Source organism: Fringilla coelebs (assembly GCF_963513975.1).
Source record: "Fringilla coelebs genome assembly, chromosome: 17".
NCBI classification, from domain to species: Eukaryota; Metazoa; Chordata; class Aves; order Passeriformes; family Fringillidae; genus Fringilla; species Fringilla coelebs.
The window spans coordinates 13,730,094-13,745,811 of record NC_140043.1 but is presented as its reverse complement, the minus strand read 5'-3'; the positions used below and the strand labels follow the sequence as shown (position 1 = coordinate 13,745,811).

The following is a 15,718-nucleotide window of genomic DNA, read 5'->3' as shown; positions in this document are numbered from 1 at the left end:
TCTGGTCCTGGCACCTTCTAGCAGTGTGTTCCAGGACTGTGGAGGCACTTGGAGACCTCTTGTGCAGCCTCCTCCACTCTCTCTGGGCGTCGCTGTCCCTCTGGACATAGTGGGGGTTTCAAGTGGGTGGAGAAAATGGGGGAACAAACTGAACCTGCAGAGGTTGGATTTGGTCCCTGGATCTCATGCTGTCACCGAGAGCTGTTGAGTGTCCAGCTCTTCAGGAATGAAACATCACCTCTTCACAGCAGCCATCACCACAGCTGGACATCAGAGGGGGCCCTGCAGCATGACCTGCCAGGTCTTCCCTCATCTCTTTTTTCCCCCTCTTTGCTGAACATGTGACTCTACCCACAAGCAATGGTGCAGCAGTGCTAGGGAAAAGCTAAGTGAGCTCCTGGTTTTAACTCCCTTCATTTCCTCAGGCTTTCATGGCGGCTACAGCCCCGAGCGGATGGAAGCAGTGAGCCCGGTGAGCTCGCCCAGCCTGTCCCACGAGAAAGGGGCCAAGCTGCTGCAGGACACAGAGAAGGGGCACGGGGAGCATGACCTGAGGCAGAAGCAGCAAGGTGAGAACAGGGGCTGGCACAGGAGAGCCCAGGCTGGCTGTGCTCCAGTGCTAGGATGGCATTTGGGGAAGGGGACTCAGATGTCATCTCATTCCTGCTCTCTCCTCGGTGCCCCCCAGGCTCGCTGAAGGCCTCGGCTCCCGACCCCGCGCACCTGCAGCACCTGCGGCAGCCCGACGGCCCCCAGTGCCAGCCCCTGCAGTCCAGCCAGAGCATCAAGGGCATGAACCAGCGCGTGGTCACGCTGGCCCAGCACATCAGTGTAACTAACTAACCTCATCCACCTCCATCCCCTTCCTGCTGGGGCTCCAGGGAGGAGGGGGGAGCTCAGTGAAGCATGTCTGGTGGGGATGGGCTGGGAGTGACACTGGAGACCTCAGCTCCTCTACTTGGGGGCTGGAGAGCAGGGGGCATCACGAGTGTTCAGCCCGGGTATTTGTGTCCCCAAGAAGCCCATCACAAAAACTGTTGCAGACAGGAGGCAGAAGCTCCATCTGCAGGGACAAATCAGCTTAATCCCCTCCTGTTCACCTTCTTAGCTGGGCCCAGCAAGACAAAAGTCGAAACCAGCCCCATTTCTGACTGTGGTTTCTTCTCCAGGAGGTCATCACGCAGGACTACACGCGCCACCACCCGCAGCAGCTCAACTCTCACCTGCAGGCGCCGGTGTACTCGTTCCCCGGGGCGGCGTGCCCGGTGCTGGACCTGCGCCGCACGCCCAGCGAGGCCTTCCTGCAGCAGCAGGAGCACCCAGCGGCCTCCCGCATCTCCCCGCAGGGAGAAGGGGGAAAAAGGTGAGCTCAGGGGGCAGCCCGGGCTGGCACAGGTGGGTGAGTGCCAGCCTGAGCTCACGTGGCTCAGGGGAAGTCGGGTGGGTGCCCTTGGCTGCCTGGCACCGTGGTGAGGGGTTGCACGGGGCAGGTTGGAGTTGTGGGCATTTCCTGCTTACACAGCCCAGCTCCTTTCTCATCTGGGCATTTTCCCCCTGGGGTGGTGCCTCTTGCCATCCCTGTTGTCCTAGAGAGGATCTTTAGACCCCCTTAGAGTCCATGCATAATTCTTTTCCCAGTCTGGCCAGTGTTACAGGATGGTTTAGGTGGGAAGGGATCTCACCCAGCCCAGCAGTGACCTCTTGAGCAGGTTACCCTGGGTCGTGGCTGCTTGGGTTCAGAATATCTCCACTGTTGGAGACAGCACCTCTCTGGCCAACCTGTTCCTGGCATTTCAGCACTCTTACAGGAAAAAAGGGTTTCCTTGTGTTGGAATGGAATTTTATGTGTTTTGTTTGTGCCTGTTGCCTCCTGTCCTGTCACTGTTCTCAGTCCCTGACCACAGATGATTCCAAAAAACCTGAAGCAACATGTTTTCCATTGGTTCAAAGTTAATTTTATCTTCATCTTTCAAAGTGAATCAGAAGTTTATTAGACACAGGTGCCCTGACAACTGGCATTGTTCATTTCAGGCACCACCTGTATTTGTTTTAAAGTCGCTTTCAAATCCCCTTGCTGCTACAAGGCAGGTCTGATTGCTGTTGTAGGGAATTAAAAAGTGGGTCTGTCTTCCCACACAAACACCCACCCAGATGTATCCAGGAATGAGTGGTGCCTTGTCAGTAAATGGGATTGTTCTTCCCGGCTCTGCCCGGTCCTAGAGTTGGCTTTACAACATGAAGGAAAAAAGCCCAGCCCTGACCACCCAGTGATGAAAAAACTGGGGAAAAAAGAGAAACCACAGAAAGAACAAAGACGTAAATTCCCAGAACTGGCTGTGAGGAATTCCTCTCAGACTGGAGCGTGGCTGTCTCCCAGGCTCTGGCCATGGGCAGGCATCAGGGGCCAGTAGTGATCCTCTCCAAGCTGCCCCAGCTCCAGGCCCCCTCCTGCAGCCACCCAGCTCCTGTGTGGCCCTGACAAGGACGATGTGGTGGGTTCTGCCTCTGCTGTGTTGACAAATCAAAAGCAGCGTCTCCAAAAGGTTAATGTCACAGCCCTCCACGGGGATCCGTGTGTCCCTGCCACCAGCAGGTCCCTCCTGGGCTGCTGTGTTTGGGGTGGCTCAGCTGTCCCACTTTGGGGGGATCAGGCCCAGGGCTTGGCTCAGCCCAGCTCTGTCTGCCCAAACCGCGCTCTCCCTCTGGGCCGTGCTGCAAAGCACCAGGAATCCTTCCCCCTCCCGACCCCAAGGTGCTGCACAGGGACAGGGGCTGTCACAGTGAACCCATGGCCTGTCCCCTCGCTGCCCAGGTCCCCGGAGCAGGCAAAGGCAGCAGCAGGGGGCCCGGAGAGCTGCATCGAGCCCGTGTCCCCACCCGACGGCGCGGGAGAGGCGGAGCACACCAAGAGCGCCCCGTACCCCGTCCTGTTCCGCGAGGGAGAGCCCATGGACCAGAGGTACGGCCTGGGAGCAGCTGGGGAGGGGGATGTCCCCACACATGGCCTGGCCCAGGCTGCTTTCCTTGCTGCCCAAAGCTGTGTCCCATCCCAGGGGCTGTATTTGTCACGGCTGTTCAAAACCACTTGGGTGCATTTATCGTTGGGACAGGGAGAGAGGTTGGAGATGCAGAGTATCCCAGGAGCTCCCAGCCTGATCCTGAGGGTCACACTGGGGGAAGAGGCTCTTGAGGAAGGACTTTGTGCAGTGGACATTGCAGAGGTTTCCAATGGTCTTTTGCTCTGCAGGATGGGGTCCAAGTCCCCAGGAAACAACACTCAGCGTCCAGCTTTCTTCAGCAAGCTGACTGAAAGCAACTCTGCCATGGTGAAGTCCAAGAAGCAGGAGATCATCAAGAAGCTCAGCACAACCAACAAAAACGAGACGGAGTACAGTAAGAACCTGTGGGGAACGCAGGGCACCAGGGGAGGAAAAGCCTCGAGGACACATGAAGCACAGGAGATTTGGGAATGGTGCTGCTGTGTTAAAGGCTGGGAGCTCCCAGACAGCTCTGTCTGCACTGAAGAGTCACACTGAATGGTCCTTGTGGGTCCCTTCCAACTCAGAATGTTCTGTGATTCTATGAACTACAAGGTCCAAATGTTTCCTAGAATGCTCTGTTCTGGTGCCAGCAGTGGGTGTGTGTATCTGGGGAGGCAGTGGGAGACTTCCCAGCTCTGTCTCTGTGCTCTGAGGCTGTCAATCCCACCCACACCAGATAACCTCAGTAGGAAGGAAATAATGAGCTGAGCATGGAGGACACTTAAGAGCAATTGATATTTTAATGACTGGCCAGCCAAGCTGAATCCTTCCTCCTTGAGATGCATCTCCCCCCAACCTTACTTTAAGCCCTCCATCAATATTGGTGCAGCTCGGTAAAACTAACCAGGCTGGCTCAGATTAGAAATTCAGCCCGTTCGTTCATTAACCGCTAATAGAGTAGATAGGATCATAATTTAATTTAGCCCAGCATTATCCAGTCAATACTAATTCAATTTGAATCCATCTTACAACAGCTGCATCGGATAAGAGGGACCGAGCTGTCTCGTCTCCTGGATGATGTTACCATGAGCCAACAGTATTGTTATGCCCCTTTGGGGACATGTGGCTGAACCCCCTGACCTTCCACACTTTCCCTTATCAAGGAAAAATATATAGAAATTGGATACGCCTCTTATTTGATGAGAATTTCTGTTATTCTAAGGAAAGCAATATCCAAGTCAAACAGCTCAGCTAAGAAGGAAAATATTGATTTAACATTTCTTTTCCTGTTCCTTGCCCTCTCCGCTGCCCAGACCTGCTCCATGGATAGGGGGCATTGAGCCTTTGAAAATCCCATGGGCAGGAGAGAGGGTTTGGCTCCATGGAGCTTGTAATCCCGAGGGCAGGAGGCAGGAAGGGAAGGAGGCCAGCACTGAGCACAAAGACATTGCCCTGGCTTTCAGGGCTCTGCTGTTTTGCCCTTTCCCACCTGGTGAGGGTGCCCACTGTGGGTCTCCCAAAAGCACTAGGAGTCAGTCCTGGTCCCAGCCAGCACCCACAGTCCCACCTGTGCCTGGGGGAGCTGGGCTGCTTGGGCTGCTGTCCAGAGTGCTGTGACAGAGAGACGGGAGTCTTGTCGTGGCTGCCATGGCAGGTCCTCCCAGCCACTAACCTGCACGTGCTGCTCTCCATGCTGAAGAGCTTCTTTGTTTTTCTCCAGATGTGGGGCAGCCTGGGACAGAGATTTTCAACATGCCAGCGATTACTGGAGCAGGTAACTCCCCACATACCTGTACCTTGTTTCCCACAGGGCTTACAGCTATGGAGAGCAGGAGGCTCAGTAGATTTAAGCATCTCCTTTGTTCTGTTTTCCCTTAAAACCAAGCATAACAGTTGCTGGGAGGCAGAAGCCTCAGGACACACCATAACTCCCTGCTGTTGGGTTGGAGAAAGGGCAGCGTAATTCCTTGGAAAGCCTGGCAGAGTTTGAGGAGAGGTTAAAGGTCAAGCAAGGGTTGGCCATCTGATGCCATCAGAGGGCTAAACCATCTTAGCAAGGTGGACCTGCCACCTGGAGAGAGCACCCTGCTCTTGGTGGGACCTTGTGGGTGGATGGGAGGGCAGTGGGGTCTGTCACTTTGGGCTGGCCAGGATGCAGGAGCCAGTTACAAAAGTAAACTGGGGCAAGAGCAGCACTCTGTGCTGGGCAAAGTGGCGATGCTGAGGACCAAAAGGGAGATGAGGGGTGCTGGGGCAGGAGGAGGTGTCTCCTGGGAGTTGGAGGAGTGCTCAGGTCCAGGACCAGCCCAGGGGGAATGACAGTGGCAAGCTGTCACCCTGTTGCCACCTGCAACATGTCTGGGGGGACTCACAAAGGGAGTGAATCCCCACTGAGGAATACTAATTGCTACTTAATTGATTAAGAATTAATGCTCTCCTACAGCAGGAATGCCTTCAGGTTGTTAGTTTTAAGTAGGAGAACAGCAGGTTTCCCACAGCCAAGGGCAGGAGGTGCTGTGGGCAGGGGTTTGGTGCTGTAGGAGGGCCAGTAGTATAGAGCTGCTTACCAGTTTGAGAGAAGAAGTGAGCTGGCATCAGCTGCTGGGGTGAGCAGGTGCAGCCAGGTAGGACCTGAGGGCTCCTGGCAGACAAGATTTGAGGGTCAGTTTAGGCTAGAGGGGACCAGCAAAGACTCTGCCTGTTCTTACAGCAAGACAAATGTTCAGACCAGGTTTACAGGAACCTGGAATCTGTCCCTTTGCAAGCAGAGGGGCAGGGATCCCAGAACAAATACCCCAGGATGGGCTCAGCTGGGGGGCCTGGCAGTTTCGTGTCTGTATTTTGCCCTTGCTTGTTCCCTGTAAGTGCCACCCCGGGAATGCCGGTGGCGCGGCTGAGCCTCTGGTCCCTGTGCGGTGCTGCTCTATAACTGCATGGCTTGAGACTCACCCCACGCGGACACCTCGCCTCTGCATCCTGTCCCGCTGGTCCCCGAGGGAGCCCGGCCTGGGGAGAGAGGGGGGCGGGGGCAGGGGGCTTGCAGGGAGCTCGAGGAGGGACAGCAGGACGCTCCCCTCTCCCCATGCAGCCCGACCCGCCTTGGCAGCTCTGGGTGCTGCCTGCATCCTGTCACCCCAGGGCCAAATCCAGACACATCTTTCTCATCAAGTGTTTTTCTGGGTACTCCTTCTTCCTACCCTGATTTCCTTTATGGGAAACCGCCCCGGCCTCCAAATTCCTGGCACACTGATTTTTGCTATGCGTGCATAGGGACCCCACATCCAAATGATTTTCTTCCTGCCCCCATGCCGAGCCTGGCTGGGTTGGGAGCACAGCCCCTGCTCCTTGGGGATGCTCCCTGGAGCTCAGTGACAAACCCTTGTCCTCTGCCCCTGGCCCCGGGGAACCTTCCCAAAGCCCAGATCCCAGAGTGAGTCCCATCCGTCCCACCGCCAGCCCCCGCCGAGCCCCGGGGCGGGATGGAGCGGGAGGAGGAGGAGGACGGGTGCATCGCAGTGCTTTAAAGAACAAGATGACAAAGTTTGTTGCTTTGCGAGAATGTGCTGACTGTTTGTTTCTTCCCTTCTCCCTTGTCTCCTTTCTCCCCCTTTTCCCGTCCCCCCCATCTTTCTTCTCATTTGGCTCCCCCCCATCTCCCGACCCCTCTCTCCTCCCTCTCCCGTATCTCCCAGGGCTAATCAGTTGTAGGAGCCAGTCGGTCCAAGAGAATTCCAGTACCAACATGGGGTTGGAGGCAATAATTAGGAAAGCCCTAATGGGTAAATATGACGAGCAGTGGGAAGAGCGCTCACCTCTCAGTGCCAATGCTTTTAACTCTCTGAATGCCAGTGCAAGCCTGCCCGCTGCTATGCCCATAACTCCTGCTGATGGACGAAACGAGGACGTGCGCTCCTTGCCAGGTCTGCAGCCCTCTCCACCTTCACTCTCTCTGTGTTATTAATTCTCAGCCCTTTTATCTCCCCATTTACAGGGGGATTTATTCCTCCCCTCCCCATTTTTGTTCAGTTTGGTTTTCTTCTCTCCCCTCCCTCCCCCAGCTTTGAGCTTTGTGGATCTGCTGATTAATCCTGTTTGATGTTAATTTAATAGTCTCCAAAGGTGCTGTTGCTTTCTCTAAACCACTGACTTGCTCCTTTCCCTATTTGTTGGTTTTTAATATCTCCTTTTCCTATATTTTTTTTTACACAATGGAGAAGTTTATGGGGGTGGAAACCCCCCCACCCAAAAAATCAAAGGCATAAACTTAAATAGCCAGCCCCAACTGTCTGTAAACCCCAAGTGGGATCACTGCTGCCAAAAGAGGGGAAGGTGCTGAGAAGGGCTGGTGTGAAGGACACAGGGCAGGGTGCCATTTTCCTCCTCACTCCAGTCTCTGGGGGTGCGAAGGCGTAATCCAATCTGGGATGGGGATATGGGATCTGGGAATGCCTGGAGCAAGATTGTAAGGGAGCTAAAAGTGATGCCTAGGGTAGGATAAGAGAGAAGAGCTGGGGGTGAGCTGCCCCCTGAGCCCTGGTGGGGCTTGCACAGCTTTGGGGAGACTTGAGCAGAGATGAGAGGGTGGCTGCACAAATCCCCATTTAAGAAGGGGAGGGAGGAGAGGGACCAGGGATGGATGGGGAAAGCATTTGTCCCCCACACACAAGGGCAGAGTGCCTCATGCCAGTGCCCTGCACAGAGCATGACACCGCTGCCAGGGATCACCCTCAGGAATCCAGGCACAGAGCCCCTGGCTCAGGAGTAGATCCTGGGTGCACAGATGCACCTTCCTCCAGGTCAGCTCACGCCTCTCTGGGTCAGCTAACACCAGGCACTCTAAAGCTTTTTTGCAGAAAAGCTTTTCTGGCTCCTGCATGAAACTAGCAGCTTCTTCCAGCTGTGCCTCCCCATGCCTGGTGGATGGCAGGGTGGGATACAGAGCCCATCCATCCCTCCCCCTTGGGGAGCTCCCCCAAAGGAGCTGACCTCACCTGCCCCACAGAGCCCCTTATGGCTTCAAACCTTTTGAAAAGTGGCTAAACGTCCCCAGGGATTCTGCTCTAAGGAGGGATGAAAGGCCATCCTGGCCATGCAGACCATAAGAACGGGGAGTGTGCTCAGGGCACCCCGCAGCTCCGGGGGGTTCTGTGTGTGTGGGGCAGCACACGGAGCTCCATTCATGAGCCACGTTTGTGGGCTGAGCCATGAAGCCAGCTCTGGAGCAGATCCTGCAGGGAAACGGCCAAAGCCACACAGCCTCTCCTCCCTCCACGGGACAGTTGGTGGCATCAACCCGCAAAGCGCCGTGCTGCCGTCGGCCCGGGTGGGCTTTCCTCCCGCCACGAGCCATTTTTGCAAAGCTCCTGAAAGGGAAGCGCTGGGAACCCGCGCCCCTTCCCCACCCCCTGAGTCCTGTCACGCCGAGCCGGGTGACAGCGGGTGCCTCTCTTTGCAGGAGGAGGGGGGAAGCCAAAGATCGCTGCCAGACCCAACAGCCGCAAGGCCAAGTCTCCGGCGCCGGGTCTGTCCTCGGGCGAGCGGCCACCCTCGGTGTCCTCGGTGCACTCGGAGGGCGACTGCAACCGCAGGACTCCCCTCACCAACCGGGTCTGGGAGGACAGGCCGTCGTCCGCAGGTAGGGCAGGAGGGGATGGGTCCCCAGAGTGGCCGTGCCACTCTGGCAGGGCTCTGGGGAGGCTGCAGGGAGCGGGGACACGGCCACCCCCAGTGCTGACTCTGCTCCCTCCTCCGCGCAGGTTCGACGCCGTTCCCCTACAACCCGCTGACCATGCGGCTCCCCAGCGGGGTGGTGACGGCAGCGCCCAGCGCCCCGCTGCCACAGGGCACCCCCGGCAGCCAGCACCACGCCTGGGACGAGGAGCCCAAGCCCCTGCTCTGCTCCCAGTACGAAACCCTTTCGGACAGTGAATGAGAGGAGCCAGGGGCAGGGAGACGGCGACCAAACCTGGGGCACGGGGAGCGAGCGGGACACCCGGGGCGAGCGCCCACCACCCCGGCCCCGCCGGCTCTCACGAGCGAAGATGCAGGAGCAAAGCTGTTTCACTTTTCCCTTTTCCTTTTTTTTTTTTTTTTTTTTTTTTTAATCCCTTCCCTCCCAACCAGCCAAATTGGTGGGGATGACGGTTTTGGTTTGTTTTGTTTTTTTCTTTAAAATTTTGTTTGGGTTATTTTTTTTCTTTCTCAACATCTGGAAATTTCTGCATCCTCTTCGGTCTGATAAAGAAAAGAAAAAAGCCTTAACGAGACAAAACCCAAGGAACCCATCTTCGATCTTGGCAGCCGTGCTGGGCGGTGACCCCCGTGCTCCAGAGGGACCGTGAGCGGCCGTGTGTCCGTCCCGGGGCCGCTCGGACGCTCTGCCGGCCCCGTCCGGGATGTTCTGCGGAGCTGGCAGCGGGCGGTGGGATGCTCCCCCGGACCCGGCCATGGGGATGTGCCTCAGAATTGCAAAACCTTGAGCGGGTTAAAGAAAAGATTTAAAAAAAAAAAAAAAAAAAACAACAACAAAAAACAGTTGAGAAGTGAAACAGGACGGAGCACCCGGGTCAGTTCCCTGCTGATCCGAGGGCTGGGTGCCCGGCATTCCCGTGTCACAAGACGTATCAGCCCCGCGACGACACGCTTCGGACATGGCTGGGAGGAGCGGGCAGGGGAGGGAGTGAAGAGCTGTTTCTTAAAAAAAAAACCCACAAAAAATCCTGGTCCCTTCGATGGAAGCAATCCCGGGTCACTCGGAGCGGGCAGGGATGTCCCGGGCTGGCTCACGCGCTGCCCACCGAGGGGCTCGGTTGCTTTAAGTGCATTGTTTTCTGAATGGTGAGAAAAGGCAATTGTAAATTGTATTGGTCTACAGGGTATATTTTTGATACCTTCAGTGAATTATGTCAATATTTTACGCAAGGAAGGACTTAAACAAACAGTATTACATGCTGTAAAAGAGGTTCTGTTCTTACATGGAGGCTTTGATGCATTTGTCCATTGTATGGAAGGGTTTAAAAAAAAAAAAAAAGAAGGTAACAGTGATCCATCAAAGTTATCAAAGTTATCTGGGAGTCAGGAGAATGTATGTACTTAGTTCAAAAAAAAAAACCAAACAAAAATCTTGCCATGGTTGCAGGGCCCCCCGTTACACACACCTTTGCTGGTTGTAGACGTTGATTCTCCAGAGCCCTCCAAGCTGGCCAGGGCAGGGGCAGAGTGGGCAGGAGGCCAGCGTGGCAGGGAGTTCACAGGAAACTTTAAAAAAAAAAAAAAAGGAAAAAAAGTTAAAAAAAGTTTTTATTGTATTTTTGTGATACACACGAATGCTCTACTTTACATTATTTTTTTCATTCCATGATGTTGGCTCATATCTGCAGTTACATGGTTAAAGAACAAAAATATTAGACTTTTTTTCATTCACTTCTGCTTTCTCGCTCTGGGGGGAAAACAAATGGCAAAAAAAGAAAAAAAAAAAATAAAATGTATTAAATGCTTTGCATTCTATACGCTAGAGGAGCCCCAGCCCGGCCCAGCCCCGCAGCCTCCAGCAGCCCCGCGGGCTCAGGCACCCTCACCTTCCCCACGGATCTTTCTTTTCCCCCTGCAACGTTCCCAGGTTGATTCTGATTTCAAAGCAAGAGAATGATGGTGTTTGTTGTTTGTTTGGGGTTTGTTTTGTTTGTTTTTTTTTTCCTGTTGGGTTTTATTTTTTGTTTTGTTTTTTTACAATGTACAGGTTTTTAAATGTTCATCAATGTTTGTGTCTTTTCTGTTGTGCTTTTTTTTTTTTTTAAGAAAAAAATCCGAGACAATGCACAAACGATGTGGAAAGTTTTTGCGTTCCCAGGTTATTGCTGCTGGTGTCTCTGTGGCTCTGAGCTGTACAAACTCACAGAGCTGATGTCTGGGCAAAACGCTATTAAAATGTTGCAGATTCTGCTGGGAAAAAAAGAATTATCCAAATCTGAACCATCTTCAAAGCCGCCTCCTTAGCTGATTCGGAAAAAATAGCGGAAAAAACCCCAACCACAACAAAGAATAAAGTTCCCACTTGGCACAGTAGCAATACTGTGTGCTGCTTGGTGTCTCCAGATGTCCAGGAAGGCGCTGTGAGCGGATGGTGGCTGCAGAGCTGGCAGAGCGGCACCACAGACCCTGCCGGTGACCCAGCGAGGGCTGAGCCGTGGCCAGAGGGGCGAGAGGAGGGCACTGGAGCCCTTGGGGCTCTCACCTGTGCTAGGTAGTGCAGCAGGCCAGGGGTGCTGGGGTGGCATTCGTGTCTCTCAGCACGTGGACACCCCGTGCCAGCCCTGCAGCCGGGTGTGGGGACATCAGGAAGGGCCACGGGCTCCAGCCAGGAGCTGCAGAGCTGCCTTGTCTCCACCGCAGCTGGGCAGGGTTGGGCTGCACTCCCTGTTAGCCGTGGGCAGCATTCACCAGCAGCATGGGCAGCTCCCGGAGCTGTGGGAGGGAGAGGAGAGCCTGTCCCACCCTCCAGTGCCAGCCGTGTTTCTCTTCTCCTCTCACTCCCACTGTTTTCTGTGTGTGCAAGGTGAGAGGCTGGGGCTGGCCAGGAGCCCAGGGCACAGCAATACCTGGGGCTGTGCCACGAGCATGGCAGAGGAGTTCCAAGGTATTGGTGAGGGTGTCTCAGCCCTTCGGGGGTTTGTGGCTCAGTGCTGCCGGAGGGATGGCTGGGCAGATGTCACCCGCCTGCTGGGCAGGGCAGTGTGTGCAGGAGGGGACAGTGCCCTGGGCTGGGAGGATGTGAATGGGCTGGGGTGGCACTGGTGACACCGAGATGCTGCAGGGCTCCAGCAGCCTCACCCCCTGCTCAGTGGGATCCTTTGGCATTATTCCTGAGTGGGGGAACATGACAACACGGTTGATGTTCCCAACTCTGTGCAGGAGCTCAGGCCCTGGCTGTGCCACGTACCCCCACCCCGCCTGCCCTAGGCTGGGGGAGCAGCCCAGGGATGCAGGAGACCAGCTGAGGCCAGGACAGGTGGGTTTTGCTCCAGTGGGATCCTACTCTTGGGGAGCCCCCCTTGCTGAGAGCTCAGCCCCACACTTGGCCACAGCACTGCTTGGTTTTGGCACTCTGTCTTACAGTGTCTCCCCATCCCCACCCAGCCCCTCCTGGAGCTGCCTGCTGCTGGCAGCAGCAGGAACAGGGATGGAGGGACTCTAAGGAGGGCACTAGAGCAGCAGCAGCTCCCACTGGGGAGCTCTGAGCCCCCATGCTCTGGTGCAGGAACAGAGCATCCTCCTGCTGCAGGTTAATTCATCAGTGTCACATCAGTGAGCTGGCAGTGGGTGGGCAGGAGGCCCAGAGCAGCTTGGTAAGGCTCCCCCCTGGACCTGGAGGCTGCAGAGGGATGGCCCCACTTTACCTGCTCAGATGTGGACCCAGGGGAGTGTGGTTTTGGGAAAGGAGGAGCTGCTGCTCCTGTAGGTTGTGGTGTTTCCCTCCTCTGGCCCTCCTTCTCCCCACCAGGGCATCCCCAAGCACCCCAAAATCTCACAGCAGGGTCTGACAGCACCACCTCCTGCTGTTAGCTGCGGTTCTGCAATCCAGGAGAAACTCACATTTAAACTATCCCAAAACCCCGAGTTTAAACTTAACTTTTACCAACTTTGTAACTTGTACAAACGCAAACAAATCACTGGACAATTTGTCTCTTGAACTGTATTGGGAGGGGGAAAATCTCTGTGTGTGTGTACCCAGCCTGTGCACAACTGCTGTGGAGGGACTTGTGCAGAGACCACCAGGTGTAAATAATCCCACAGCTTGCTCCAGAGGGGAGGGGGTGGTTCTGCTGAAGGTGGGGTTTGTTCACTGTTACAGCGAGCGAGCTCTGCCGTGCTGGTTCCGTAATAAACGAGCAAACAAACCAAGCCAACCCCAAAGTTCTTTGGCAGCAGAAAGCGGCTCCTGCTGCGGGTGTGTGTGAGGGGTGGGAGGGTGAAGGGACCCCTGTGCTGGCACTGATGGGGTGTCTGAGGTAAGATGGGCTGAGGGGACCCCGGGGTGATGGCAGCAATGTTTTTCCATGTATGAGGGCACAGTGAGCACCCTTAGACCCCTGTCTCATTCACCCAGGGCTGTAGAAAATTTTGGGGGAGGCTAAGGAGTGACTACCTAGTTAAGAAGTGAAACCTAACTGAGAAGCCCTGGGATCTGTGGGTCTAAACTGCTTTACCTCCAACACCTGTCCCATGAAGGGTGATTCACTTCAGCTGGGCGTGCCCAGGTCCCCCTCACACAGTGATGCCATGGCTGGGGAGCACTTCCCACTGTTGAGGGTGTGATTGAGGGATGGAGTGATGGGTGGGGGTCACTGAGTGAGGGGGATGGCTGTGCATGAGGACTAATTGATGACTGTGTGGAATTTAGTCCATTGAATGGCTGTTGGGTGGTTTGAGGGCCTTCTGCTGCCTTTCCTGGGGCTCAGAAATGGATTTTACACAAATTATGTTTTCCTGAGCACAGCAACGAGCATTTCAGCCAGGGTGTATCCCTGCCTTCTACCAGCACTGCTTTGTCTGCCCAAAGGATACCCAAAAGGTTTCTTTCTCCATGCTGCTGAGATTCACCCTGGCTCATCTGGATTGCTGAGACACCCTCTGAAATCCCCCCAGGTATGTACCCACACTGACCAAATCTGCCTCCTTCTGTCTCCATGTGCTCCTCCAGCAACCAGCTGCCATGGCAATGCACCAGGCAGATACTGCTGGCTCTTAAAAATCAGCCTGAAGATCTCTTGAGACCAGAGATTTTGTTGAAAAACCTTCATGGAAAGGCTTTTGCCACTCTGAAGGCAATTAGAGTAAGTTAATAACCAGTACAAACAGGAGCTGGGCTGTTCAACCTCTCACATCAGGGTTTAAATGCTGACAAGGGCTGACAGCCATCTCCCTGGTCAATAATTCACACTGATGCTGAAGAAAGAGAAGGTGGGAAAACTCTCAATTCAAGGCCAACACTTAGAATTTAATGATGGAAAACTTTAGGTCTACTTGCAAAGCTCTTACATAAAGAGATGAAAATGAAATGGGACAAAAGCAGATGGCTTTGAAAACTAGCAATAAAATCTGCCAGCAATCCACACTCACTTGTATTTTAAGTGGCAGACAGAAGTTTTTGAGGAGAAAGGGAAGATAAAAGATGCCCCTGATACCTTTGCCCTTTGAGAAGGTGCAGGAGCATTTTGACCTTCTGGTGATGAATCGGTCTTTAGCCAGGATTAGAGACTTTTTTTTCTTTTGGAAAGAATTAAAACAAGAAGATGTTTGTGGTTTGGTTTTGTTTTTTTTTTAACGAGGCCAGGCTGAGTGACAAGAGCAGGCTGAAAAGGGCACGAGGTGGAGACTGTCGTCGTTGTGCACCCCAGGACACTGCACTGGGCACCAGTACTGTCCCACAGGTACCCTGTGGGTGATGAGGGGGAGTGGGATGCAGCTGGGTTTGTTTTTTAAAAGGGTAAAAATCACACCAGAATACCAGACCTCTGTGCTGGCAGCACCCAGCCCCGTGTCCTCCCACGATGGTGGCCCACAGCCCTCACACACTGCCTCAGCAGAGCAGGGGCTCCCCAGCTGAGCCTTTGGCCAGAGGCTGTTCCTGGGCTCTGTACAGCAGGAAGCATTTTATACTCTCCTGACAACTGCAATCCAAATAGCCATACATCAGTTCTTGTGATTTGCCATGAAATTATATATGCTCTGTGATAATGATGCAGAGGGCTAAGGAGCTGATCTTGGCAGGAGTTGAGACAGGGTAGGCTGGCCAGTAACTTGGAAGGAAAATAGAGCAGCTTTTGGTGGGATGCCTGGCTCTTATCAGCACTGGGACCCTGAAGGGTGTTGGGCAGAGGCAGAGGTGTCCAGGCTGGCTGAGCTTCTGTGCCATCTGGGGAGAATTGGGTTCATAAGAGACTTGGGAATGAGTGTCACTGTGTGCATGTGTGAGTAACAGCTGAATTAATTGTCAGGTTTATTTATCCTCTCATTTTTTGGCCTCCTGCAATTACCAAAAAGGATTTGTCAGGACTCCAGGCAGTGGAGTGGTAATAAATCACTGGCCACAGACAGGAGGTTGGAGCAGTTGTATCTGGAGTGATCCGAGGTTGGTGTTGGCGTTACTGAAGGGCAAGTGCTCAGAGGAGCTGGGAGCCTGCAGCACCAGCAAATAAACCAACAAACCAACCAGCCAGCTTTGCAGAAATACCCCTGAAATGAAAACCATGGACACACAGTTCCCCAGCTGTGGAGAGATCCCCTAGCAGGGATGCAGGGGGGCCTGGGGAGGTGAAGCCTGGGCAGCCCCCGTGTATGGCACATTGCCAGACTCTGCTGGCTGCAGGTGACTTCCCTTGGTGGCACCAGGGTGACCAAAGCCACCCCTGTGAAATTCACAGCATCTGCCTGCGTGCCCTGAACTGGGAATCTGCGGAAACAGAGTTGAAAGGTGAAATCCTTGTGCTGCAAGCACAGCACTTTCTGGCTCCTGCTTCCCAGTACAGGAGGGTGTCCAGATCCCACCGAGGAGGGGCCGTGTTCATCTCAGCTGCAGACACAGCTGACAGGTGAGGCTTTCCTCTCGCTGGCCCTTGTCAAAGGAGAGCAGGCACAAAGGGCTGCCCGTGGTGCTTGGGAGGCCAGCCCAGAGGTCAGCTTCAGCGTGGTGGGGAGTGCCTCAGTCACACACTGCTCCCACTCCCTGGGCTCCAAGA

At 54.5% G+C, this 15,718-nt stretch overlaps 1 protein-coding gene across 13 annotated transcripts in view; it reads left to right on the top strand.

The window, feature by feature from the left end:
* NCOR2 (nuclear receptor corepressor 2) overlaps positions 1-11,058 on the top strand; it is a 226,858-nt gene extending 215,800 nt beyond the window's left edge. For 9 of the 13 annotated variants that reach the window (XM_084217050.1, XM_084217057.1, XM_084217056.1 and 6 more), the window contains exons 39-47: positions 426-569; positions 689-831; positions 1,170-1,363; positions 2,813-2,959; positions 3,248-3,393; positions 4,702-4,755; positions 6,674-6,901; positions 8,437-8,616; positions 8,738-11,058. In XM_084217050.1, coding sequence (XP_084073176.1) covers positions 426-569; positions 689-831; positions 1,170-1,363; positions 2,813-2,959; positions 3,248-3,393; positions 4,702-4,755; positions 6,674-6,901; positions 8,437-8,616; positions 8,738-8,913 — 1,412 coding nt within the window. In that variant the 3' untranslated portion in view covers positions 8,914-11,058. The remainder of the gene's footprint in view (positions 1-425; positions 570-688; positions 832-1,169; positions 1,364-2,812; positions 2,960-3,247; positions 3,394-4,701; positions 4,756-6,673; positions 6,902-8,436; positions 8,617-8,737) is intronic. The other 4 variants (XM_084217049.1, XM_084217058.1, XM_084217048.1 and 1 more) reach the window with 4 other exon arrangements.
* The last annotated feature ends 4,660 nt before the right edge of the window (positions 11,059-15,718 follow it).